The sequence below is a fragment of the Anopheles aquasalis genome, chromosome 2, assembly GCF_943734665.1.
Source record: "Anopheles aquasalis chromosome 2, idAnoAquaMG_Q_19, whole genome shotgun sequence".
Lineage (NCBI taxonomy): Eukaryota > Metazoa > Arthropoda > Insecta > Diptera > Culicidae > Anopheles > Anopheles aquasalis.
Window position 1 is genome coordinate 20,605,001 of NC_064877.1, and position 26,184 is coordinate 20,631,184.

Sequence of the window (26,184 nt, forward strand, 5' to 3'; positions counted from 1 at the left end):
CTACCACCACCACGATAATGACGACCACGGTGATCGAGGATGATGATGACGATGATGACGATGTGGTGCTGGTAAGTGAAACGCGGCCCGCGCCCGTTCGACGTTCCCGGACTCGCTCACGTTCTCCACAAAGCCCCAGAAAAAAATCGATCGAACGGTCGAGCGATTCTCGTCGGACGAAGAAGAAAAAATCTAAAAGCCGTCACCGATCATCACGGGCAAAGTCGAAGTCGAAAAAGTCGAAGAAAAGAAAATCCCGCTCACGATCCCGATCGCGGGGGAAGCGAGAGCGTAGTAGAACGCGTCGTGATCGCAGCAAAACATCCAGGCGGAGAGGACGCAGTAGTAGTAGCACTAGTAGCAGTAGCCGCAGCCGTAGCCGCAGTCGAAAACGATCGCAAAGCCATACGAGCAGCCGAAATAGTCATGTGAAGCGGCGCACCGATGTTCGCCGGCGAGCCCACTCGAGCTCTTCACCGTCCAGATCACGTTCTCGCTCACGGTCGGCTGGCTCAGCATCCGGTACTAAACGGTCTCGAAGAAGTGAACGTTCGCCCGTGGAATCGTCGAAGCGAAAGGGCAGGAAAGATCGTTCACGGGAATCTAGTCGCGATCGGAAGCGTAAGAAGCCGCCAAAGGATCGATCCACTAGTCGAGGATCGCACCGGAAAAGCGATAGTGATTCGGAGAGCCGCCGTAGGCGACAGCGACATCGAAAGAACAGGACGGTCGGTGAAGGTCACGACGAACGGTATACTGCTCCGTCGAGAGCGAGGTACTGGGATTGCTAGAGAATCCAACGAAATCATATCGGATCGATCAGGTGTGGTTAGGAGGAGGTACGGAGCCTAATAACAAATCACTAGGGAATTGATTGGGATACGTAGATATTGTAGTGTAAAGTGGAAGGTTTTAATAAAACTTCTTTTTTTCTTAACTGATACCGACCGTCTTCTCATTGTTCTAATCCATCTCAAGCCTTTTCCGCCTAATAAGATAATAAGGTCGCAGTAGTTGCACCACGGATTGCCCCTCTGCCATCAATGTACCGAACCTGAGCGCCACTATCGCCAATTCGTTTCGACATTATGCCATCGAGCGACCGTAGATAACCCGCGTACTGTGCTGAGTACCGCTGAACGACCAAATAATTGTTTCGTAATTGTCCATTCTAACAGATCATTATAATTATAAGGTTTGCGATTTTTATGAGATTCGGGTCGCTGGCAAAAATTGTGCGAACTCATTATCCCTGGAAGCTGATGGCTGATAGCCACGCAGCAATCTCTACCTCTCCTTGATGCTTACGCCGGCCAATCAAGCATAAGAAATGAAGGTTGGTTTGATAGTCAGTCTTTTTTGTTTGTTTTTTTCTTCTGTATTCCTCCGATTGTGTAATGGTGATTCAAGGAAGAGTTCAAACTTCGGTTCATCGCTGGAACGGCCGCTAGACGATAAGGAATGTAGTTCTGGTCCAGTGACAATGCCAACCATTTTTTTTTTCAAAGTAGAAACTCGAGGCGGTTGAAGGCGACTCGACGATCACACGCGTTTGCGGGTCACGAGACATGTTATCAGACTGAACGAGCAGGCACGACAGGATTAACGGCCAAATCAGGGCAGACCCGTGCACGGAATGATGACCAAATTTAGAACTTGTTACTGATAATGGAATGGGAGATGCTCGACGGTAGATTGCATCCCGGGACATCAACCAATCTACAACCGTGGCGATAAAACTGGCTCTTGGCTCTCGTAGTAGGCAGAACTGGATTGCTCCAGTTTCAGATATAAATTTAAATTATTCTCAATCTGGCTGAAAGTGACTCGACACATCAAATGGCATCGCTACTGGGACATGACGTTTCGTAGAGTCTCACTGTTTTGCAGTCCAACTGCCCAAAGGTTCTCCGTGTTGTCTCTGACTCTTGTCTTGTTTTCTGGAACAATACTTTGCATTTTTTGTTTTCATTTAAAGGTAATAATACGGAATGAGCTGTAGCAGCTATCAGTGTGCATTCTGGGGTATCAAATTGATTTGTCTCGTATCATAAAGGGGATCGTATCGTAAAACCTCCTCACACTACTAATCGAACAATTTGAGCCCGAATACACGATTAACGTTATCATCCTGTGTTTCAGATGGCGTTTTTTTTACTTTACCGAACACCACTAATCTCCTGCTCGTGGAGTGAGACTTTTTTATTCCATTCCAGCCGAGGACTGCCGAGGAGTCGGGAGTACTATCTCTCGTGTTGTGGAAGAGCGCGAGCGCACCTCCTCGGCGAACCATATATAAAGATGGCGCTCTACTTCGGACAGGATTCTCAGTCGTCGGTCGTTGGGCACGAGAGGCTGCAAGCTAACTGCGCGCTACTGTGATTACCGAGGTGCCATCAGGACGTACTAAAGAGCGATACAGTGATTAAGTTTGTGATCATATAGTGAATCGGCTTCAAAGCACTTTTAAGTGGTTGCGCCTTAGTAAATACAATAAGAAGTAATAACCATGAGGATTATTGTTGAAGAGGTATTTACCGACAAAAAGCAGAGTAAATATTTCTGCTGCAAACGCATTCGAGAAATCAGGATCTTAAATGAGCAATAGTACTACGAGTGATTATGAAATCTCATCCTAACAGCATCCAAACGTTCTGGACGTGTCGGAGCTGCTGCGTCCGGAGCCAAAGTTCTCCGATAAGAAGATTTCCAAATTTCGGGATTATACAGTCGACGAGAACGATCCGCTGAAGGAGCGGGTTCGGCGAACTTACAAGTTGATGCACACCAACCAGACCGTAGACTTTGTGAAGGGTAAGAATGGTGATTTTATTGCACAATATCAAGGATTACAAGCGAATAGCGCAACCGGTCTCGCGGTGATGATAGTAGCAAAATAAGGTCAAAGATATCTTTGGATTATGGTCCGAGAACCCACCCCCCGGGGTGGGCAAACAAATCAGTCGCAATTTCTATTGTGCTCCACATGTTATCATAGATTGATAAGCGACCTTCATGATGGCGTACAAAACAAACAAGCGGCGTGCAGCGCAAAAAAAGAAGGCCACACTCAATTAACCAGTTTGGCAAACAACGCCACACCAATATTGAATCTGAGGCGCTGGGAGGTGTTATGTTGTTGTGCATCATATCACGGAAGGGTTTCGCACGAGAAGGCGAGCCGTCGATTAATGAGATAAGCGAGGGCGCTCGCGACATGTTTTGATAGTAGCCGAGGACGCGCACGCCCGCGAATAAATCAATGGCGAATGGAGGCGCGCGTCTACGTTTGTGAAGCATGACGCACTCGCACATTGTTGGCCATGTGCCTGGAGCACACGTCATTGGGTGATCGCATTATCAGCATCAGTGATCATAGGATGATCGTTTTTGTTGTTTCGCAGGCCGTCATGCGGAGTGGCTCAAGTTTGATCACTTCAAGGCCACTATTCGGGAGGCGCTGGAGAAGCTGAACGATCTGATCGACGAGTCGGATCCCGACCTGGACCTACCGAACATCGTCCATGCGTTCCAAACGGCGGAGCGTGCCCGCGAAGAGTTCCCCGAGCTGGACTGGCTCCATCTAACAGGATTGATACACGATCTCGGCAAAGTGATGGCCTTTTACGGTGAACCCCAATGGGCCGTGGTTGGCGATACGTTTCCGGTTGGATGTGACTGGGGACAGAGCATCGTTTACCGGGAAGATAGCTTCGTTGACAATCCTGATGGCGCAAACCCAAAGTACAAGTAAGTGTAGTGTGAATGGTACATTCATGAACAGCGCCGCCTTACTGCATGGTCTATCGATTTTTGCAGCACCAAGAACGGAATCTATGAGCCAAACTGTGGGCTTGAGCAGCTAACCATGTCCTGGGGACATGACGAATTCCTGTATCGGGTACTGAAGCACAACAAAAGCACGTTGCCGGAACAGGCGCTTCACATGATCCGGTATCACTCGTTCTATCCGTGGCATTCGGGAGGCGACTATCACCATCTGACGAACGAGAAGGACGAGCAGACCAAACAGTGGGTGCTGATGTTCAAGTAAGTATTGCCAAGGGGGACCAGGGAGACCCTCTCCAACCGCCGGGATGCTAACGAAGAGGTCCTGTTTTCTTCCACAGTCGCTATGATCTGTACACCAAGTCAACGAAACTACCGGACATAGAGGCACTGTGGCCATACTACCAAAGTTTGATCGACAAATACTGTCCAGGAGAGTTGGAGTTTTAGACTAGTTTCTAAGCATTATATTGAGGGGATGATGATCAGGAAAAATGCATCACCTTCACAAATACCTAAGAACGTTTACGCTGTTGATTTTTGGTTAATTTAAGAAATGCAACGCATTAGAAGATGTTTAAAATTTCGGACAATAAAATTTTTTCTAAAATATCCCAGAAGTACACTATATCTGGCGTCTGATTTCACCGAGTTTGGATGCAATAGACGTATTTGTAAGGGTCAAACAGAATGTTCTAAATAATTATTATTCTTCATAATTATTTTTGTGTGCGGCACAGTTTGATCAATCGTGTTCGAACAAAATGTTTTTTTATAAAACAAACCTTTTACTATGTGCAAAAACATCATTCTCAACTGGTTCAGTCTCAAGTCTTTATTGATTTATAAAAATCACTTCTTCTGAAAACATGAGTTTAACGGAAAACGGTTACACCGCAATTTGAACACTACGCCGCAAACCTATTTTAAAAGTTACTCCACACATAGCGTTACTTGCGTTACTTACTGAAAAGCACGATCTTTACCTTTCTAAAGCATGAAAAATTAAAAGATAAATATTGAAATCATTTGATTTACTTATGGAAAAGCAATATAAAATAGCACTAAATAAAAAATATGCTTTCCGACACTGCTCAAAAATACACGACATCAAAATGTGGATCAGTTTTTTACGTCTTTTTTAATACGAATTAGTTTTTTCGAATTGGTTTTGCCACAAATAGCATTAGTTTTCAAAACCAAAAGAATAATTGCATTATTTAAGCAAAATAAAATAAAGCATTAAGCAAAATAAAATAAAGAATTCAACAACATGACTTTCAGTAGGGGGTTTTAAGCCAGCTGCCGAGCCAACATGTCCGCTGCATGGCGGGGTCGAGGGGAAATAACAAACGCTTACGAACCTCAGCGCGAGACGCACGTCGATCACAGCAGCACCAACAACCAGTTCGCAAAGGAAAAACGTGATCTGTTTTGTATCCTTTCAACGCAAACAAGGACGATCAGAAGTGGTTTGTGAAGGTGCGTTTTTCTCTTGTGTGTGTAGTGTGCCGCCTCGAAAGTGATCCTTCTGTTGCATTGCGGTTTGTTGATATTCAGAACGATCGCCTAGCAACGGCGTCGTTTGCTTTCAACCGTCGGGCGGTCAATCAAAACATAAGCTTATTCAGAATCGAGAACGTTCCCTCCAGCTTCCATCGAAAAGGAATTATCTTCATTTGGCACGGATTCGATCGGAGATAAAAGGTGCCGATCTCGTCTGACCATTTTGTCGAATTATCAGCCCACAAACGGGAACGATTTTTATCGTTTTGATTCGCCGACCAACCGACCGACCGACCGGATGAAAGTTCTTCGCCGTTACCACGGTTTCTCCGGCGAGCATCAATAAAATCGCAACCGTTTGTCCTCTTTCCATTCCTCCTTCTCTCGCAGCATTTTAGGCTTTTAGCCGGCGAAACGCTAGAAGCCAAAAGCAAAGATGAAATCAACCAACGCGCGTGGCCAGTAATTGTCTAATTGATGATCGATTAAAATAGGAAGGCGTGGGCCTGGTAGTCCGGTAGTCCGGAGTGTTGGTAGCGATCTTGTGATCTTTTGTGCTTTCGTGCCTGGGTCCGTGTGTCGATGTTGCTGTGGGCCGTACGGGCCGTGGCGTAGTGAAATGTTTGTTTTGTGATCGCTGAGAAGGCCCCGTTTATGCTGCCGTTAAAATCTGGTGCATGATTCGGTACACAAAGTGCAGCGCGTGTTAAGAGTGCGTTAATGTTGCAAGGCCCCTGGAGGCCGTTTGGGCCAGCCGAGACCGGTGCTGCTGCTGTGTGAGGTGTGAGGCAAAAGGTTGAAGAAAGTAACAAATAACCTCCATAAAAGTGAGAGAGAAAGTGTTGTGCACTTGTTCCACCGGCTGAGTGTGTGCCCGTAGTGATATGTAGTGTCGGGGCCACAGCCGATCGCGCGCAGATCGTGAATTTGGGTTTACGGAGCGCAATTAAGCGGCACAGGTCGCGCCTCTGATAAAACCTGCTTCCAGCCAGCACCACCATCACCATCAGCTGCGAGTGATTTCACCGAACTCGAGCAAAGATCGTAAGTAGCACCACTCTCACATTGTATCGCTGAGTTTTCGGTTTGTAGGATTGGAGATCATAAAAACCGTTCCCTATGCTTCCATCGACGACGAGATGGAACAGATCGCGGTCCATCCGAAGATTGTCACGTAGTTCCGCAGGCACAGGCCCCCTCGCAGTTGTTACCGTTAGCTAACGGTTGCCAATATGCGTAACGACGACTGCGATGACGACGACGACATCATTATTCTGAGCACCACAGCGGCGCCCGCATTCTGTTGGCCTATTCGTCGCGGTCTTCTTCCAGCACTCTAGCTGATCTGGAGCAGCTGGAGAGTGCGTTAGAGGCCATGATAATTTACTCTGCCTAAGCAAACTCCACAGATAATTAGGTGTGGCCCGGTACAAGACACTCTCCTGCCTTGTTCTACCACCTCTTCTCTAATGTGCTAGCTGGGCGAGGTAGATAAACATTCTCTCATTTTCGTACCACCGTTTTTTTTTTCGTGCTCTAGAACACACCGAGACTGTGCGTGATTCTACTCATTCTTAGTACGTGTAATTACGGTACGATAACGGGATGTATGCCTATCCTATCCACGATCGCGATCGCGACACTGCGTACGATTGCATTTCCGGACAATGATTCCGATTGCATGTGGTGATGGTGACTCATCGTCGCTTTTGGAAACCGTGTTTGGTGGCTGCTACCTTCGCCACACATTAATGAGCTGCTAAGTAAACCGACAGCACTAGGCATCAGCAGCAGTGCAGGCAAGGTGTGAAGAGAAAGACAAACGGAAGCTTTATTGGAGGAAGAAGCGATCCTCTGGTGTATGTTTTTTTTTCGAAATGAATGCCTCGTGTAAGTGTGCCATGACATCAGCCAAATTGGGTCACCACATCCTGGAATGCAAACTCCGTCGAGGCCGACTTGGACTTTGTCGGGATCGCCGTTGATTTAAATCGATGAACTCACTCTGCTGCGCTGCTTATCAAAGCAACCGGTTCGGAGACGATGAGATCAGCACCAGGAACAAGCCAAGCCTTTGCGCATCAAACGCCATTTGATAAACTCATTTTTAATCACAAAACCAGTGCGCCCGCCATATGGCAGAATGATTTACTTTCGGCATTTGCATAACGAGAGAATGAAAGAACGTAAAACGGTGGGGGCATAGAATGGATTCTTTTTTTTTGCTGCGTGTGCGCACTGTTTAGACGCAACAGGGCGCGTACCAGGCGCAATATAAGCGATGTTCAGTGCACCCTACGGGGAGAACTTCATTAGGCGTAATTTATGTATGTGCCCTGCGATTGTGTGGTACCTGTGGACTCGTGGTGACGCGCACACCACACCAGGGCCAAGTCATCGTCATGTCATCGTCAGCGAATGATTTTCTGTCATTAGAGCAGCCCGAGAACAGCATGTTTGCGTCATGCCGCGGTCGGTGGGTGCACGCCGGGTCGTGGAAGAGGAGGGACCCCCGGAGGGCATCAGGTTGTGAAACGGTGGCGCCAACCGCTGACTCTACACGCGGATTGATGCAACGAGCAGTGGCCGAGGGCAACACGTAACGTCAGCAGTCCAGCGAGACCTTGTCCGGATGCAAAAGTGCAGTTGCATAAAGTAGCATGTGCAGCGCTGGTATGGTTTGTGGTTCGTGATCAAGCTAGCGATCGCACGAAGCTACCGCGATTACTGTTCAGAGATGATCCGCAATCCGTGGTAGCGTAGCTCGACCAGGCGATCGATGAAGAGACAAATTTCTCATCGGGTGCTTCGGTTTCATCGTGGCATACAAATCACTCAATTGTCGAGAGCGAATTGAGCGAAGCATTTTCGGTTGTCCTTTCCTTCGAGCCACAAGCACAGTAAAGCTGAGTAGCGCACCCTTCCTTCTTGTGCACGAGCGCAGGAAATTTATGCAAATTTTTATCGCCACTGACCTTGAAGGATCGGAGGGCTGCGCCAGTAGCGTTGTCCCCGGTTGGTTGGAAACGGGAACCTTCAGAAGGTCGACGCAGAAGCACGAAAAAGGGGAAATAAATTCGTAAAAGGGAACAAGGGATTAAAATCCGCGCGTGCGTTAAGAAAGAGCTAACGAGAGAGATTGTGAGAACGAATGTAGAACGATTTCGGTTTTTTTTTTCAAATAAAAATCATCGAAGTACCGTTGTTGGTTTGAAGATGCTTTATGTTTATCAACGATTTTTAAAAAATATGGCCTTCGCTCGATCGCAAAAACGATCTGCGAAAGCATCGAGAACGGAGACTAAAATCTTGGCTTGGCTCGATTAGTCTGTTCTCGAAGCATCTTCTACCTTCTGCTCACCATCGCCATTCGGAATTTATATGAAGCGAATCACAGGGGGCTATTTACGTTCCATCTTCTGCTTTTCTTGAAATTTGATGCCCAGCTCCACAAGCCCGGGCACTGGACGCTCTCCCGGTTCTTCACCCGGCCGAAAATCGGATGGCGGCATGTTTTGGCAAGGCAACAACCTTAAACCTTAAGCTTCGGCCGCATTGTTGGTACAGCAATCGCAGCAGTGCCCTGACTCCAGACGGGTGGCCTTTGGCTGTTTAACTTGCGTCTGTCGTCACTGTCACTGCCGCGCTAACCTTGGGACCACAGCCCAACCGTTTGTCTGGTCGCCCATCATCAAACAGCCCCTCGGTCGGTGGCGTCGAGTGGCGACGGAATTGTTGCTGAATCTTCAGTAAACGAATTTCATGGTTGCATGCTTTTCGGCGCTGAAGCGAGGACAACCGGGCATTGTTTTACGGAGCGGCCACTCGGAGAATGATGTTGGACCACCTGCTGGTCCTGCTGCTGCTGCTGCTGCTGCTGCTGCTGGTTCAAAGATGACGATCACCTTCTTCTGCGCAGAAATGGCCCAAAACGGTTACTCACCCCACGCCTCCTTTGACTAGCTCATGTGTATGCTGCTGTTGCTGTTGATGGCGTGTGACGTGATCATCATGCGCTTTCGGTCAAAGAGAGGTCCATGCCATAAAACCATGCCGCATACCACAAAACTGTGGTCTCTAACTTCCTACCCCCCAAAAATAAACTGCCTAATTTGATTATCAATTTCACTTCGCGATCATAAAATCCCGTTGACGAATCTGCCGGCAGTGTACCGTGAGACTCCGCACACCGCTATGGGTGGGAATAGGTTTTTGCTCGTTTGGTTTTTTTGCTCGCTTCCTCTCGGTTATGCGGAATTAGTTTATGGGAACCCCCCTCGGGAGGAGTTTGGGGAGTGAGAAATGGCATAGATAAACACAGCAGACCTTAGGCCTTAGGCGTTGCATAATTTTGCTAGCCTGATTTGTGGCCAATGTTGGCTGATGATATCACAGACACATAGCATAAGAGGCAGCAACAGCAGCAGCATCATCATCATCGGGGTGGAATGCCGAAAATTTTGTGATGCTAATCAAATGAAATCAATTTGCATTTGCAAAAGGGCGGACATCGTTTTGGCAAACGGGCTTCATGTAATCAAAACAGGTGTGTTGGCAGGTGGTCCGTGGTCCATGGCTTCGGTGCTTCAGTATGTCCACCAAACAGTTCGTTATGCGTTTTTATTGAACTTCAAGAAAGTGTATGCAGATTTTCGCTTTGTTGTTGCAAAAAGTAAAAGTACATTTCGAACGCAATTCGGTTCCCGGGTTGTTGTTGTTATTGGTACAACAGTGTCGCTCTCCCTTATTACAACTCTTGCTTACTGCTTTTGATTTTACGGAAGGCATGGGCCCGATCTGACGTGTATCGACAGCAGCCAGGAAAGGATCTCGGCTCGGGCTACCCTTTCATCGTTGCCTAGCGTGTTGCGATTGGGCAGTGAACAAGAGGAGCCACAAAACTACTGACACGGTCGAAATGTCCGGGCTAAATGATCATAAAAAAACTGGCGAGAAGCGAGAGTCCGGGAGAGAGAGAGAGAGAGAGAGCGAGGGAGAACGGGCGTTGCTGGCGAACACCGGCGGACAGGTTCGCGGGGCATAAGTTTTTAATATTCTTCATGTAGCGCTGGCACTTCGATCATTAAGCGACGACTTCTCCAAGCCAATCCAAGCGATGGGCCAAACTTTCGAAAGCACTCCTCCCCTTTGCGCTTGCGCTTGCGCCAAAGATAGATTTCTCGTTCGCGCAAAGTCCTCCAAGACCAGTGCGAAGAGCCGTGAAGCAGGGAGGAAAGGCGGGGTGAAGTTATGTTTCGTCTTTCATTTTTGGCACCGAAAACACCGCCACGCGATCCGTGGCCAAACATGGATAAAAATCTGTAAAGGCTGGTTAAACGTTAACATTCCCCGTTATGACAACTGTTCCCGCAAACCGGTCACCGAGCGTCCTCTCGAACAGGAACATTCCTTTCGCCATGTATAGTATCTGCTGTTGCTGATGCTGCTATGATACTACAGAGTAATTGCATCGATTGAACAATTCACGCCCGAAGACGCCTTCAAATATTCAAGTCGAAGCAAATCCGATCCTCTCGTTCGCGATCATTTTGATGCTGCGGTCGGTTGGCCAAACATTCGGAAACAGGATACTTCCAAACGCCAGCAAATATGAAAGGAACAGGTCTTTCCGGTCAGTTCTGACACAAATTTATTGTTTTTATCACGCAGCCATTATGGTCTGAACGGACCGGGGGTGCGTTTGCTGCTAAAAAGCTGCTGCTATCTCGACATCGAACTCAATCATCATCTGGTGCGTGGTTCGAGCGTGGTGGAAAGCGTGCGACACACATAAAGAGACTCAACAGCAGCATGCGTTTGGTCAATTTGAATATTAATTCCCTTTTCCCATCCGATCGTTCACGGCGGGTTCACGGTGGATTGTAATTTGAATAAATTTATATAAATCCAATCCACGATCGGTACGATCAATCGACGAGTGAGATGGAGAGAGAGAGCGATGAGAGAGCGTGCACGAGCATAAACGAACGAATGGACGAACGGTTTTATGTTTACTGAAAACAGCGACAAGTGCTCTCTATCATTAACGAGCCAATCGGTGGAGAAATAGCGCCCACCAGCACAAGCACCAGCTGAGCCAGAAATAAGAGAGAAGATGCCGAAAATACGTCCACAGGCTGGGTCAAGTTGGTTTTTGCCGCACCTCTTCCCTGGTCTGCGGAGAGTCTGCGCCCCAAACCGGTTCGCATCTTTCACGGATTGTTGTTCTTCTGGTGCTTTTGTGTGATTCCTTGAGTGCTCATCTTCACCTTCACCAGAGACAGAGGCAATTCATTTCGTGACAAAAAATGCGACAAAGACCGGTGTGTGTGGTGTGGTGGTATGTGGTGGACGAAATCAAGAAGCAGTTGCTCGCCCGAAAATGCCGAAATAAATCTCTTCTCTCTTGCACACTGCGTCTCCGCAGTCCTTCTGAAGGTCAAACGAGGATTATGAAGCGAAAGAAGAACCGGGAGAAGGGAGTCTTATGCGTGAATCTGCGGGCGGGAAGGGTCGATAAGTCCAAAGTGCTCGATCGCGGTTCGTTGAGTTAGCGAAAATGAAGATGACGCAAGGAGATGATCACAGGCTTCGAGGTGCCAGCCACACAAGGGAAGCCAATTAGGGTTGAGGAACGATCGAACGAACGAACGAAAAACGTCTTCGTCTTTGATGTGTTCTTTCTTACTCCGCGCGGTGCATGACAAGGACACGGCACCGGTAGTAGCCGGCCAGACTGATAACCGGTTAATCATCTTCCGTCATTTGCTATTCTTTTGGCCACCACGCAACACCGTCGTCTGTGGTCGCTGATTTGATTAAGCTTGCCGTGAACGCACTTCATGCCTAGTACTCGGATTGTTGGCAAGAATTGAAACAAAAAAAAAGCAGGTGCCATAGGGTCACATCTAAGCGCTATCTGTCACGCGCTGATGGCCGCATTTAGGAGCTAAACACGTAGCTCCACCAAGGTGACCAGTGGACGATAAAGGAATTTGGTTTTTGTTTCGCTACTAGTTTCGGATCAGGTTACGCGGATGTTGTTGAAGTGCTAGGCTGGTCGTTGTCACGCCGAAGCTCATTAAACGTGTTTAATGCTCCCCTCTTTGACGTCAGCTTTTAGTAGCTTGTTACTTTGTATCTTCTTAACCTTCCCAGTTGATGGGCCAACACTAAGAAGCTCTTCCGAGGGACGTTACGTCTGGTTTTGGTGAAGAATCACCAACAACGGAGCGCAATCGATCAACGAGTCGCCGAGCAATCGTTGAAGGAATTTTGGTGACATATTCGATCGTTTTGGTGGACGCAGTTCACTCACCTGTTGGGCGAACTCAATCGGCCAACCGATCAATCAACACATCATCAATCTGATAACCTATCGAGTCGGTAGTTAATGTTGGTCACGCACGTCTACTCCCCTTCCAAGAAAAGAAAAACCCGAAGGTCACGCCATCGCAAAGGACACAAAACCTCGGTCTCGGTCGGTCGATCTACACACCAGTATCATACGATAAGAAGGGGCGGATTGTGGTGCCGCCAGCACTCCCAATTCATTGCCAACTCAGGCTTCAAACTTGACCTCTCACAACATACTCAAAATGCTAGAGGCGGCCGCCCACTTTGGAATGTTCGTTGGACCATTTATCAAAACTTATTTTCTTCGTAGTAATGTCGTTGTTGCCGTCGTCGTCGTCACCGGAAGGAGAGGTTTAACCGGCGCTACACGAGTGAATCGTTGATGGATGCGCCACCTCTCTCTCTGTGACCGTGTGCCAGTGACTTGAATTGGTAATTCCAACGTCGAAGATGACAAGCACGCACGCCCCAGCGAACCTGCCGAAGGTCAACTAGTGTGTGGAGCTGCAAAGCCCGGGCCGGGGACCCGGTGGCCGGAATTGCAAGCATGTCCGGTTGCCGAGTGTCGAGGGGAAATTAAAATCAAAATTTTATGAGCCACCAGCCACAGGCGTCCATTCCAGTCCGTTGGCCATCGTAAGGCGCCATACGACGTTGGTGGCGGTGGCGGCGATGGCGGTAAAGCCAGTGACCTCGGATCGTGGCAATAGATTACATAATGACGTTTGCCGGCACAGTTCGCTGATCCAGCACACAGGCCAGGTCGCTATCTCACAACCGATCAGACGGCATGTCGTATAAAAGTCGCTCGGAGGCTCAGAGTCCCGGAGGTTATCGGGCACCAAGAATGTCGGACAAGATCCTCGTTGATGGTGGACGGTGAAAGAAATGGTCAAGCGCCGGTGCTGACTTCATCGCCACATCACCGTCGACTCATCCAGCGTTTCGTGCGTCCGACGATGATGGACGACTCCGGTTGAGGTTTGCGTTTTTATTGATCCATTGTTTCAGCGATGGCCGAACTGCGCGTACCGGTGTGGCCAACTGAACACATCCGTCGGCGTAGAGAGGTGTTTTGAAACTGATTAAATGACCAACGGGCGTGGACGAGTTCGTGGCTTTTTGCCAATCGAAGCACGAAATGGATGCCGTTTTGAGTAGCAGCCCCAGCACAGTTTCTTGGCGCAACGTGGCGCAAACACCAACCAGCAAAGGGGACTTTTTGAATTTTAGATCGGCTTCCGGCGGCAGAAGAGCCAGCAGCTGGGCAGGAAGGGCCAGGCTGACCACGTCATCGGGGTCTCGTACACCCTCAACAACGGTTTGCAGTTCGCGTCCGTCCGATTGCGGCCAATTCTGTTTGTTTAGTCTCTCTCTCTCGCGGAGTGAGTCGCTCCCGATGAATCGTTCTCAAAAAACCTAAGATCAGTGGCCACGAAAGCAGCAGTAGTAAATTTTGTTAATGTTTTTTTTTTCGTTTGTTTCATTGCGCGCTTCCTTTTGCTCTTTTGGGAGAGCTCTCCACCTTGACCAAGCTGGGGAAGCCGAGCTGTGTGTGTCATTGAAAACGCAGGGCCGGATGGGAGTTGGTAACGCTTTTTGTCGAAATGGCAACAGTATGTTAAATGCTTCAAACTACTACAACGTCCATCACTGCGTCGGTGAATGGTCGGTGCTCTTTCCTTTATGGTTGTTGCGCCCGATGCAGGATGATGTAGCCTTCAGTTATAAAACTTACTACTAACTTCCATTGAGCAAAACGTTTCCATAAATAGACCGCTTGCTGAGCCAAGTGCCTCAAAGTCCAGCAGAGGAGCGGATCGTAAACTTTTATTATCCATCCAAAACTCTCTCTCCCTTCGCGTAAGCTTCCTGCCGACGTTCTAGGCTAGCTGGCAATGGTTTAAACCTCTTGCGCATGTCCCGTTAGATTTCGCTTCCCTGCTAATTTGACGCCTCGGCACATCGCAATCGTAGCCCCTGTCGTAATTCGTGCTATTCCAATCCATCCACGCAACCGGCGCTGAGTGTTCGACGAGTGACCTCTTGCCACTTGATTTTTCGCCAGCCAGCAAGGTTCGCTTTGCGATGGCCAGGTCTAGAAAGAAGAAAGCTCAGAAAGAGTTCTCGTACCAATAAGCACGAGCACCAACCGTGCGCACAAGGGGGACTCAGTCACGCGGAACGTGCAGCAGCACAAGAACAGCTGCGAACGGAGTGGCCGCGAGTGGCGTGTTATTGGCTTTCTGCTTTCTATAGAATTTACATGTCATGGTGTCCGGGGTCCTTGGTACCAGCGGGGATGACGCAAAAACCGTTCGAACGGACTGGGATCTCCCCAAAGACCACAGATTGGAGATTGTGTGTGTCTTCTTGTGCTCTGCTGCTGGAATCGGCTCCCAGTATGTTTTTAATTTCCTCTGACCTGACCTTACCCGGTAGGGGGCACCCGCTTTGGTGCGGAATGTTTCCAAAATTTCGGAATCCCCCCCGCCGGCGCGTAACGGACAACCTACCTGCCAGGGCCAGGGAGATGGGTTTTTTTTTGGCAAGGTGTTGCTGCGTGCCGGTGCGTGCTTTCTGATCACGTCCTTCCTTCAGCTGCTTGTGTTGTCAGTGGCAGTCTCTCCCGTGGGGCCAGGTTTGCCGGTGCGGTTCAAATCTGTTTTTCTTCGTTGACCTTTACCGTAGCAACAGCAACAGCAGCCACAGCAGCGATGCGATGAATGCCAAGTTCAAACTCATTACACGCTCTCGGATTTCGAGGGAATTTTTAATCAAGCAACCCCCCCTTTTGAATCACTTATAATCAGCTGGATATCACTAACGGCCATTCTTGGTCGGTGAATGACAGCTCGTATTTTTTTCTTCAGAATCTGCCACTGTACCGCTAGCTGTTAGCTTCCTGTTTCCTGTTTTGTATCGTAGGTGCAACGCCAGCGCCAGTTTGCTTGGATCGACTTCGTTTATGGTCAGAGCCAGCTGTCTGGTGGATGATTTGTCCACTTAGCAGGCCAGTCAGCACACTCTGCCAACGCTTGTCATCAGCAGACAAAAAAAAGGTGTTCTAGCAATAGATAAGTGCTGCTCCATCGCTGTTGCTGCTGCTTCCGGCAGCTCATTGTGTGTCACCTTCGGCCAAAGGGACGTCCTTCGATAGCTCGCTGTTGCATCGTGGTCAAGGTCAGATTAGAGATGCACACCGAAAACCGGTGGGGGCGCGTGGGGCAACTGTTCAAATGCAATGACTGTAATTTGCATAGCAAAGGCTCGTAATTAGTTTCAACAACTGGAGGTTTAGTTGCGTGGTTAAGGCGACACCGGAGAGTGCTGTTGTTACAGAATGCACTTCCGTCGTCACCGACGAGACAGACGAGAGTGACATTAGAACAGGTTGAGCTGTTGAACCTAAAATGGGATGCTGATTTGTAGCTGCGGAAACGGCCGCATGTCAAGTTATCAAGGACGACCAAAAGGCACTTTTTTTTATCGTGCCACACTTCCCGCAGGAATCTCGCAATCCCACGCCATCATATGGCACTCCAACAACAACCAAACGGAACTTTCATTTTTTATTTCCATCATACACCATCACGGTCGTGACTCTTCTCGTGGTCGGGAACACAAATTTCCTTCGCTGATCCATCGGACGGTCGGTCGGTCGGTCGGTCGGTCGGTCGGTGTATTGATCATGCAGCCGAAGAGCGCGATAGTGTGCCCTCAGCTCGCCCGTTGATGTGTTTACGATGGAATGGAGTAGAGAACCCGCATACCAGCCCGGGCGCGATATGTGATGAATCGGTTGCTGGTGGCGGTACCACCGGCATGTGTGTGCCACCAGTTGACATAGAGGAGGTTGCCCAGACCGGCGGCAGCAACTTGTGCTCATTCACCATACTCTGGCGGCCAAGCATTATATGCTGTCAGTGCTCCCCCGAATCCCCTTTCTAGCCTTGTCTCGGGGGGGGAGAACCACCAGCGAGAAAACTGGAAAATGGGGCCGCACCATCATCGCCAGCATTGCCGGCTCTGTCGTACACTATCGCTTCGCGTACGCTATGAGTTGATGGAAGTTGAGGAGTTCAACGCCAAACCGCCAACGATTCGACTTGTTAGATTGGAAGCCACAGATTACGAGACGATCCGGAGCGATGCGGCTAGTTATCCAATCTCCACGCGCGCGTGCACTCATGTGTGTGCGTCTGTGTATGTGTGCTAGAGAGTGGAAGGCCAGTGCGTCATCTTTATGCTCCCGGGCGGGGGGAGTTAGAGAGCCTAACTGGATCACGTTACGGGGGTCCGGTTTCGTTCGCTCGCACGCCAAAGATCTGGTTGAAAATAGAAAATGGCACCAAACACTCCCCTGTCGCTGTTCACTTTCTAGCTCCGGTGTACGTCGACCTTTCTTTTGCGAGAAATATCCTGCCCACCGCGAACGGTGAATGTGTCAACTGGTCTGGGACAAAAATAATAATCATTTTGAACTTCACACCATTGAAGGGATCAAAGCCAATGCACACCGCTATACCGAGACCTGGAGCGAAAACTGGAAGATCTGCAACTGGAGATCGAACTCTGCTCGTGGTGGTGGTGAGAGAGCCTTCACCTAGTTGCTGAACGGGTAACGTGTCCCAAAAAGGGATATAAAAGTGGGGAACAGGTTTTTCGGAGACACTTGACTTACAGATAGGAACAGAAAATTCCTGAACCACAGAGTCCAGAGTCCAGAGTCAGCGAGACGACAGAGAGAGAGAGAGAGAGAGAGAGCCTTTCAGCTTTCAGCTTTTCCAAACTTGCGGAGCAGATCGAACCGATCCGATCCGAAGTAAAACTATGATACGCGTGAGCCCAATGTCTGGTGTCCGCTACCCCGAGAGGATTCGATTCGTGCCACACAGCAAGCAAGCACTAGACCTGTAGCCAGGTTTACGACCCCCGACGATGGCCCCCGGATTTGGCGCACGAATCTTCACGTCCTCGCGCCTTTCAGACTGCTGTCGGCGGACCGCTTTGGGATATTCGATATCTACTCGACGCAAACAGCAACAACTCGTGGCACTCAAAGACGAATAGACGAATAGAGGGTCTATTAAGTCCCGGTGATCCTCGATTCGATCGTTTCGATTTCATTTCTGCACCACACAGCGTCTCGATCGTTTCGTGTCTCCCGGTTGTTGTGTTCCAATTGATTGGGGAATTTAGATTCAGATTTAGAGGACGGGTCTCATTAACGGGGAATCGAGTGGGGCCCGTGCGCGATTGGACGATTTTCGAAAAGCGCTTCGCCAATCAACCACGAACTAATGCGTGTTTTTGGGCGAGGTGAGACCGAGTTTTAAATTGGGACCACAAGTTTGGGCGAAGTGTGTGTCGTGGAGGGGATTAACTTTTTGTTAGGTGTCAAATGATTTCGTGGAATTAAGCTTCCCGTTCACGATACCACGATCTCACCATCAGAATGCGCACCAGATGGGTTTTCTGTGTTTCTACGATTTCTCCTTGGTCTTGGGTTCGGTTGAGTCGCAGTCTTTCGGATTCGGTTCATGTTGATGCCTTCCTACATGTCCGGAAGCAGCTGCCGCGGGGAGAGCTTCTGTCTATCTGATACGCAATACAACGTCCTTGCGACAAGGACGACCGGTAGCCTAGACAAGACAGAGACAGAGAGGAATAAAGTGTGGCCGTGGTCCGTACGCGTCGTGAATGTCGCGAGTTCGACAAACTGCCTTGCCGGCTATCGCCATGACCAGGCGACTTCACCATGTGACCTTTCGGAGATTTCAAGATATGGACGCGGGTTTGTAGAACCACAGAACTCTCTTCGCCTGGCCCGTTATCAAGATATTCTACAGAACAGAATTCCTGTAGTTCGGTATCAAAATTGAATCTGTATTGCTTGTTGCAGCCGATGGCCGCGGTCAACGAAAAACCTGATTCCCCACGGCACGAGGGACCTGTTTATGCATTCTCTGGTTACCGATGCCGATCGAAGTGCAGCAGCAGCAGCACGAGGCAGCCGCAGGTTGTTGTGGGTTGTTGCGCTATCGCCTGCTTCGATCGAGCGGTGTACGAACGAACATGGCGGGGCCGGTGATTTGCAACCGATTTGCCAGCGGAGTCAACTCAGTAAGCGTGAGGGCGCAGCGACACAGCTAGGCATGCTGCCGCTGCGTAAAGATGACCGGAGAGCCGACTGTTGGCGCTGCGAGAAGCCTTGAACCAGTAAAAGAGGTTGTATGTTATGAAGACCGATTTTTCCGATAAAATCGTTCGCACATAAATCCCGACGAGTTACTACTGAGTACTGTCGGCGATGGTAATACAATGCCCGATCCGATTGCCCGTTAAGGTAACTGTCAATTAAAATGTTGGATAATCGGCTTTAAAGTGGGGCCGATGATTCAATAACGTTGACGATTGAGTTGCTGCACTTACATATATCACCTTTTTAAACAGTCTTGTCTCTGTTGGTGTGCTACTAATGTTAAGTTTGATAAACTCTGTGATATCAGTACTAAATAGCAGTAGATGGAGAATTGGATGCTTTCTGTTAAGACTAATCCGTGCTAATTCCTTCAATGAGCTCTGTGCGCACACGTGCTGCTGCTGCTGCTGCTCGGTCATTCACGGGTCAATTATCCACCAAAAACGGCGTTCGCCAACCAACCACAACCAAGCATGGCGGCCGCGTAGAGTAGAGTCCGTATGTTGGCAGTGGGTTTTTTATTTTGTTGTTTTACCTTTCGGCACCGCGAGAACGCGAATAACTGGGCGAGTGAATGTACAAACACATACTCGCAGAGAGTAGCCAGCGGTCCAGGCGAAGGTTAATGACTTTGACTCCGGTTCTCCAGCCTCACCGCCCAGCGATCACTCCACCCTTGCGCCAGCGGCGGAATCGACGTCAACGGCGACGACGACGATCGAATCTACGGCATATTGTTGTGTCCACACGGCGAGAGTGGACTCGGAGTTGGAAGGCATTTTCTCTGTCCGTTTTTTTCCTGACCAGCGAAGGTGTATCTCTAGTTTCCTCTTCGCTTGCCGCGGTTTTGTTCTATTATTTTAGTTGCTCTTGCTGGCTTTCTGGTATTCAGGTGTGTTTCACCTTTCTCGTGTGCCCTCACATGTCCACCGTCAGCTGATGGAGGAAAGCGTTTGGTCAGTTGCCGTGGAATGGGGCGACGACTCTCGATCGAGGAACGAGTAGAATGAACGAACCGGTCGAATGGCGATGACGCCACACCCGGAGCCACCAGCCACTTGGCTCCATGCCCCCCCCCCCCCCCTCCTTCGCTTTGTGCTTCCGAAATCGATCGGAAATGGCGCGGTGATGGTGGAGGTTGGTTGTGCCCTTAGGCCCGGTAATCGGTCCGGTCAAAAGCACCGGTTAAAGGAAAACCGGTGGCGCCGCTTGGCCGCCCGATCATGATGATCATCATCATCACGGTGCATTCTTATGTGTGGGTCCGTTGCCCGTGCGTTCTACGTTCTGTCACGGAGATTTTCTTTCATTCTTCCATTGTTCCCCGTGTAGCGCCCCGTTTTGGTGGCGCGCAATTGAACGTTTCTTCTTGTGCCGTTTGAACTGACCGAACGAAAGACTTCAATGCGCGGGTAGGAAGCACAAACAACGAACACGGCTTTGTACGACGCGATAGGGTCTCTCACGAATTTAAATGTGTCATCCTAGGATGGTGTTGATTTCCGCTGCCAGTCCACGGTCTAAGAGCGGTCGGTTTGGACGTGGACATTTGATGCCACCACACCTGCAACTGCAATAGCGACGGCGCACAACCTTTTTTCGGATGCACCGTTTGAACCGTCACTTCCCCCGGTTTGGTCGCATCCAATTTACATCAGTCGATGGTGGTGGTTGGCAGCGGCGGCATGTGCCTTAGCTTCGTTGCCGTTTGGCCCCAGGAGCAGCGGGGAGAGATATAAATCTCTAGCTCGTTAAGCGATTGTGTGACCGACGACGCCATTGCCGATGACTCGCGGTGTCCGATTGTGAATTGTGGCTGTCCATAATTTATGTCCTTTTCGGTGCGGAATGAATCAGACGGATCGGTCGTTACGGATACGTTAATTGATCTGATGAATGGCAACACCGCAAGGCGAACGGAGGTGTTTATGGTGGGTATCGTTTGTCTCAATTTCAATTATCACATTGAATCGCTTTTTTCGTGGCGTATTAGTATAGAAAGGCAATTCAAGCGACCTTCTTTGAAGCATTCAAAAGCTACGGTCTATTACAGGACTTTTGACATAATATCTTGAATGTTTGGACTGGGTGTTATCCATTCATAGGTCTTCTGATCTCTGCTGAAGCTTTGCTGCATGAAAGTAAAACTGAATTTGAGCTCCTGGAGCATGCAGGTGACGCAAATGATCGCCTACAAGACGTGTATTACGATGCAAAACACCAGCAGCAGCAGTACCGTTCAGTCTATGAAGCAACCAAATCCGAAAGAGTTCGAAACAGGCCAGCAAAGGGTGCCCGCTTGTCCACGTACCCCGATAGCAGTACGTCAAAAGGCCGTTTCACTCCGATTGGATCGCAAAAAAACGGTCACTGGAATATGCTGGATCCCCATCGGGATATCTCTTGAGCGCAATTTGGAGCGTGGTCCCAGAGCATCGTGGCATCATGGCACCACCGCCATAGATGGGATGTGCCGGCCGTTAAACAGGTTCAACGACGATCGACGGTCGACGATCTCGTGTGCGGCAACTTCGTCGAGAGCAGTGCGTTCGTCATACGGGCAGCCAGTGCCCGGCAGAGAGCTCATATGGAATGGACACGTCCCTAAACCGGAGTTCAGCATGCAAGGCCGCGAAGTAGGTCAACCACATGTCCCCCCCGCCCCGTTCCAGATCTGGTACTCTTCAGCTCCAGATTGGCCAAGCGAAGTTCGATCTCGTAGAATTCCACTCCCCGGGGCAGGTGACTGACACAAAGGGGAGCTATGCTGGTGGGGGGACACACATCATGTTGGAAGGACATCAGCACCGCGAATGGTCAACGAGAATGATGGAGCGAAATAAATCAATTAGTGATTCCGTCGTTGTTAAGCCACTTTTAAGAAGTCACTGATCCGATTACTGACCGGCCACCATACAATGAATGCCAACGATTCATATGCCTCTTCGTAGTTCCCCTCCTGTAGTTGACTCTCCTCTGCAGAGAAGGTGAATCGTGACCGGCCGTGAGGTCCTGCCGACGACGAGACGAGCGAGAGAGGTCACCGTTTTCCGGTGCTTTGGTTGCGATTTGTGTGCGCGTGTCCGGCATCGCATTCCAGAAATATTTTGTTCAGAATGTTGTGTGTGTAGTGTAGTTGTATAAGTTAGATCTAAGTATAGAGTAAGTGTACGTTAGGTGATAAGAGGAATGTGTTTAGGTGTTAAGAGTCAGTCGCAATAAAGAGTCAGTCGAGTACGGAACAAGGAAAACGGAGTATACGTTACAGTGGCGACGAGGATATAAAAAAATACGAGGATAAAAAGTTACGAGAGAAAAAGTTGTGAGCACGAGTATAAAAAGTTTAGTCAAAATGTCGTTAATAGGAGATATTGAATCCTATGTTATGGGTGAAAGTATTAGAGAATACCTGGATAGAATAGACATATTCTTTGTCGTGAATGTAGTAGAAGAGAAAATGAGGACAGCAATGCTGTTAACGCTTGGGGGTGCAGCTTTGTACAGCTTGGCTGTAAAGTTGGTGTTCCCGGACAAGCCGAAGGAAGTGGCATATGAAAAACTGTGCATCAGATTAAAGGAGCACCTAGAACAAAAGGTGAACATAGTGGCGGAACGGTTTAATTTCAGAAATTGTAAGCAGAAAGAACAGTCGGTAGCAGATTATATTATTGAGCTAAAAGCGCTCGCGCAGTCGTGTGAATTTAGGTGTTGTCTACAAGACTCGCTGCGTGACCAGCTAGTTACGGGAGTGGCGGACGATGGTTTGAGAAAACGGCTGTTGCGTGAAGTGGATCTGACCTTCGCCAAGGCAGAAAATATCGCAAGGTGTTGGGAGGCAGCGGATGAACAAAATGAGGCCTTCGCTACGAAAGACAAGCAAGGCGAATTGGCTGCATTAAAATATGCGCAAAAAAATAGCGTGGGTACGAGCGTGCGTGGGAGCGTGGGTACGAAGATGGCGTACTATCACCGCGGCAACACACAGAGACAGTATGAAATGAAGTGTTACAGGTGCGGAAGAGCTCACAACGCACAGTCATGTCCTGCGCGCATGTGGCAGTGTTTCAGTTGCAAAAAGATAGGGCATGTGTCGTCGTGCTGCAAGAATAAGCGGATGCATAGTCTGCGTGCGGTGAAGAATGAAGTGTCGGTAACACACATCGATAGGAACTTTGGGAATAGTGCGACTGGTAATGCGGAGATGTGTGTGTTACAAATCAACGGCGTGGATACTGTCTTCGAGGTTGATAGCGGAGCATGTAATACCGTAATACCGGAGGATGTATATAAAGAGAAATTTGCTAACCTCGCATTGAGACAAACACAGCTGAGATTCAGAACAGCGTCGGGCGAAAGTTTAACGCCGTTGGGAAAAATAGGCGTAAAGGTGACAGTGAAGGACAGAACTGTTTGGTTAGATATCATTGTGATTCCCACCGTAAATAAGGGAAATCCGCTTCTTGGGCGCGATGCGTTAGACTTATTGTTTCCGGATTGGAGAAAAAATTTTAAAATGCTTCAAATAAGGTCAGAAAATTGGATAGTGGAAATGGGGAAAAGGTTTCCAAAAATAACGGATGGAAATCGTAGAGAGGCCATAAAAGGATTTGAAGCGAGGCTGGTTTTGAAACCTAGTTTCACTCCAATTTTCCACAAGGCATATGCAGTACCGTTTGCGTTAGTGGAGAAAGTGGAGGCCAGTTTAGAGAAAATGGTGGCAGATGGCATACTAGTGCCAACACGCACATCGGCGTGGGCGAGTCCGATAGTGGTGGTAGGAAAAAGTGATGGGTCAGTGCGAATTTGCTTGGATGGGAAGGCATCCATCAATAGATTCCTCACAGTGGAACATTATCCGTTACCGAAGATTGACGATATACTGGCAAAAATATCAAATTGGAAAATATTCTGTAAAATAGATTTAACTGGAGCATACCTGCAAGTGAAGTTGGCTGAAAATTCGCAGGAGATATGTACCATTAATACACATAAGGGATTGTACAAATACACCCGAATGCCATTTGGGCTGTCAACCGCGCCAGCAATATTCCAAACGATAATAGATCAAATTTTGTTAAAAACGCAAGGCATAGCGTATATGGATGACATATTAGTTGGCGGAGAAAACGAAAAACAGTGCAAAGAGAATTTGTGCGAAGTTTTGAGTAGGCTAGAGGAGCACAGTGTGAGAGTGAATGGGAAAAAATCGGTATTTTTTGAAACAGAAATTGAGTATCTGGGGTACAAAATATCGAAGAACGGCATAACGCCAAACGAGTCGAAAGTAGAAGCATTAGTGAAAGCGCCAGTTCCGATGGATGTAATGCAGTTGCAAGCGTATTTAGGCATGGTTAATTATTACAGCAGGTTCTTACCAAACTTGGCTACAGTGCTGAGCCCGTTGTATGAGCTTTTACGTAAAGATAAGAAGTATGTATGGTCAAAAGAGTGTCAAGAAGCATTTGAGAAAACCAAAACCATGTTAGTAGCGAAACACATGTTAGAACCGTTTGATCCAAAGAAACCGGTGGTGTTAGCAGTAGACGCTAGCCCTTATGGGTTGGGGGCGATACTATCACATGAAATAGGTGGAGTAGAGAAACCAGTGTACTTTGCGTCAGTAACACTTACACAAGCACAAAAAAATTACGCGCAAGTACACAAAGAGGCATTAGCTGTGGTTTTCGGAGTACAAAAATTTCATAAATATATATATGGAATCAGGTTCAAACTAGTTACGGATAACTCGGGGGTTAAGGAAATTTTTAAACCAACGAGAACGACCTCTTCGATAGCAGTAGCAAGACTGAGTCGTTGGGCTTTAATATTAGCAAACTATGAGTATACGATTGAACATAGGCCAGGAAAGTACATGAGTAATGTAGATGCGCTAAGCAGGTTACCGTTGTCAGAGGAGTTAGAGCTCAAAGAACAAGAGTTGCAGTTAAACGCAATTACGTCGTCGTCGATTATCGACATTGGGATGATTAGGAAAGCGCAAGAACAAGATCCCATAATACAACAAGTGTATAAGAACGTAGAGAATGGATGGAGTAAAGGTGTAAAGGAAGCGTTGAAAAGTTACGCAAAAATAAGTAATAGTTTTGGAATAGAACAGGGAGTATTATATTTTAATGATAGAGTCGTAGTGCCAGATACGTTAAAGGAAAAGATGATTGCATTATTTCATGACGATCACAACGGAATAGTAAGAATGAAGATGTCTGCGAGAAAATTGGTATGGTGGAAAGGAATGGACAGGGATTTTGAGAGGTCGATACAAGAATGTCAAGTCTGTCAGTCAAGGAGAGTCGTGCCAAAAGAGATAGTTAAAACGAGTTGGGCACAAAGTATACGTCCGTTTCAAAGAGTTCACATAGATTTTTGCCATTTTGAGAATAGAACATTGTTAGTGATCGTGGATAGTTTTTCCAAGTTTATTGAGGTAAAGGTAATGAGGAGTACCAAAGCCGAAGATGTCATAGAAGTTTTAGAAATGTTTTTCTCTTGTTTTGGCTTGGCAGAAACAATTGTTTCAGACAATGGTCCACCGTTTAATTCGGGGAAATTTGTAGCATTTTTGAAGTCTTTGGGGATAGAGGTTAAGAAAACCCCACCCTATCACCCGCAATCAAACGGGGTGGCCGAGAGGGCTGTGAGAACTGTGAAAGATAGTCTGAAGAAGTACCTATTGGATGAGAGATTGAAAGCAGCGGGCATACAGAGGAAAATTAGCAGGTTTCTTCTGAACTATAGGAATAGCCCGTGCACCGTCACGAAAGTAGCGCCAGCAGAGAAGGTATTCTGCTATGCGCCACATACCTTACTAGCGAAAGTAAATCCAAAGGTTCATCAAGAAGGGTTTCCAAAAGAGGAGACAGTAGTGCGGAACACGGTTCCACAAAACACAGTTCCAGAGACGTCTAGAGAAGAAGGCTATCAGTACGAGGAAGAGGAAGGAGTGTATTACCGAAATCATTTTAAGGAAACGGTAAGATGGATACCGGCGGTCGTCAAAAAGAAGATTAGTAGATTGCGGTATTTGATAAGTGTAAATGGGTTAGTGAGAATGGTACATCAAAACCAGATACGGAAGAAGCACAGTGCACGGGAGATCCAGGCGTGGATCTGCCCGAGGCGATCAGGTCAACTTAAACGTACGGAAAAACGGAAACGAAGTGAGGCAAGTCCACCACCATTAAGACGATCGAAACGGTTGGAAGGGCAACCTAGATTTAAGTATCCGAGATAGTAAACTCCGTTTAAGGGGGAGAGTTGTAGTGTAGTTGTATAAGTTAGATCTAAGTATAGAGTAAGTGTACGTTAGG

The 26,184-nt window shown here is 48.2% G+C and overlaps 4 protein-coding genes across 5 annotated transcripts in view; all 4 read left to right on the forward strand.

Moving 5' to 3' along the window:
* The window catches only part of LOC126569177 (protein suppressor of white apricot), a 4,639-nt gene extending 3,696 nt beyond the window's left edge, over window positions 1-943 (forward strand). The window contains exon 3 of the mRNA XM_050226102.1: window positions 1-943. This exon is cut by the window's left edge and continues 1,785 nt beyond it. Coding sequence (XP_050082059.1) covers window positions 1-791 — 791 coding nt within the window. The 3' untranslated portion in view covers window positions 792-943.
* A 1,398-nt stretch (window positions 944-2,341) lies between these two features.
* LOC126581439 (inositol oxygenase) lies at window positions 2,342-4,417 on the forward strand. Its single transcript, XM_050245099.1, has 5 exons — window positions 2,342-2,530; window positions 2,643-2,814; window positions 3,405-3,750; window positions 3,820-4,050; window positions 4,131-4,417. The coding sequence occupies exons 1-5, from the start codon at window positions 2,510-2,512 to the stop codon at window positions 4,237-4,239; spliced, it is 879 nt and encodes a 292-aa protein (XP_050101056.1). The 5' UTR covers window positions 2,342-2,509; the 3' UTR covers window positions 4,240-4,417.
* Window positions 4,418-5,148: 731 nt separating this feature from the next.
* Window positions 5,149-26,184, forward strand: part of LOC126572759 (uncharacterized) — a 64,423-nt gene continuing 43,387 nt past the window's right edge. The window contains exons 1-2 of one of the 2 annotated variants that reach the window (XM_050232363.1): window positions 5,149-5,271; window positions 5,686-6,339. The gene's annotated coding sequence lies outside the window, so the exon portion shown is untranslated. Of the gene's footprint in view, window positions 5,334-5,685; window positions 6,340-26,184 lie in introns of both variants that reach the window. The other variant, XM_050232361.1, reaches the window with a different exon arrangement.
* On the forward strand, window positions 23,503-26,122 carry LOC126572760 (uncharacterized protein K02A2.6-like). Its single transcript, XM_050232369.1, has one exon. The coding sequence runs from the start codon at window positions 23,568-23,570 to the stop codon at window positions 26,106-26,108; it is 2,541 nt and encodes an 846-aa protein (XP_050088326.1). The 5' UTR covers window positions 23,503-23,567; the 3' UTR covers window positions 26,109-26,122.

Bases quoted from the DNA above. Each gene is read 5' to 3' on its own strand.
- LOC126581439 (XM_050245099.1), top strand. From the start codon at position 2,510: ATGAGGATTATTGTTGAAGAG. The intron at 2,531-2,642 runs GTATTTACCGAC...TCATCCTAACAG, and splicing joins TGAGGATTATTGTTGAAGAG to CATCCAAACGTTCTGGACGT. The intron at 4,051-4,130 runs GTAAGTATTGCC...TTTCTTCCACAG, and splicing joins CAGTGGGTGCTGATGTTCAA to TCGCTATGATCTGTACACCA.
- LOC126572760 (XM_050232369.1), top strand. From the start codon at position 23,568: ATGGTGGCAGATGGCATACTAGTGCCAACACGCACATCGGCGTGGGCG.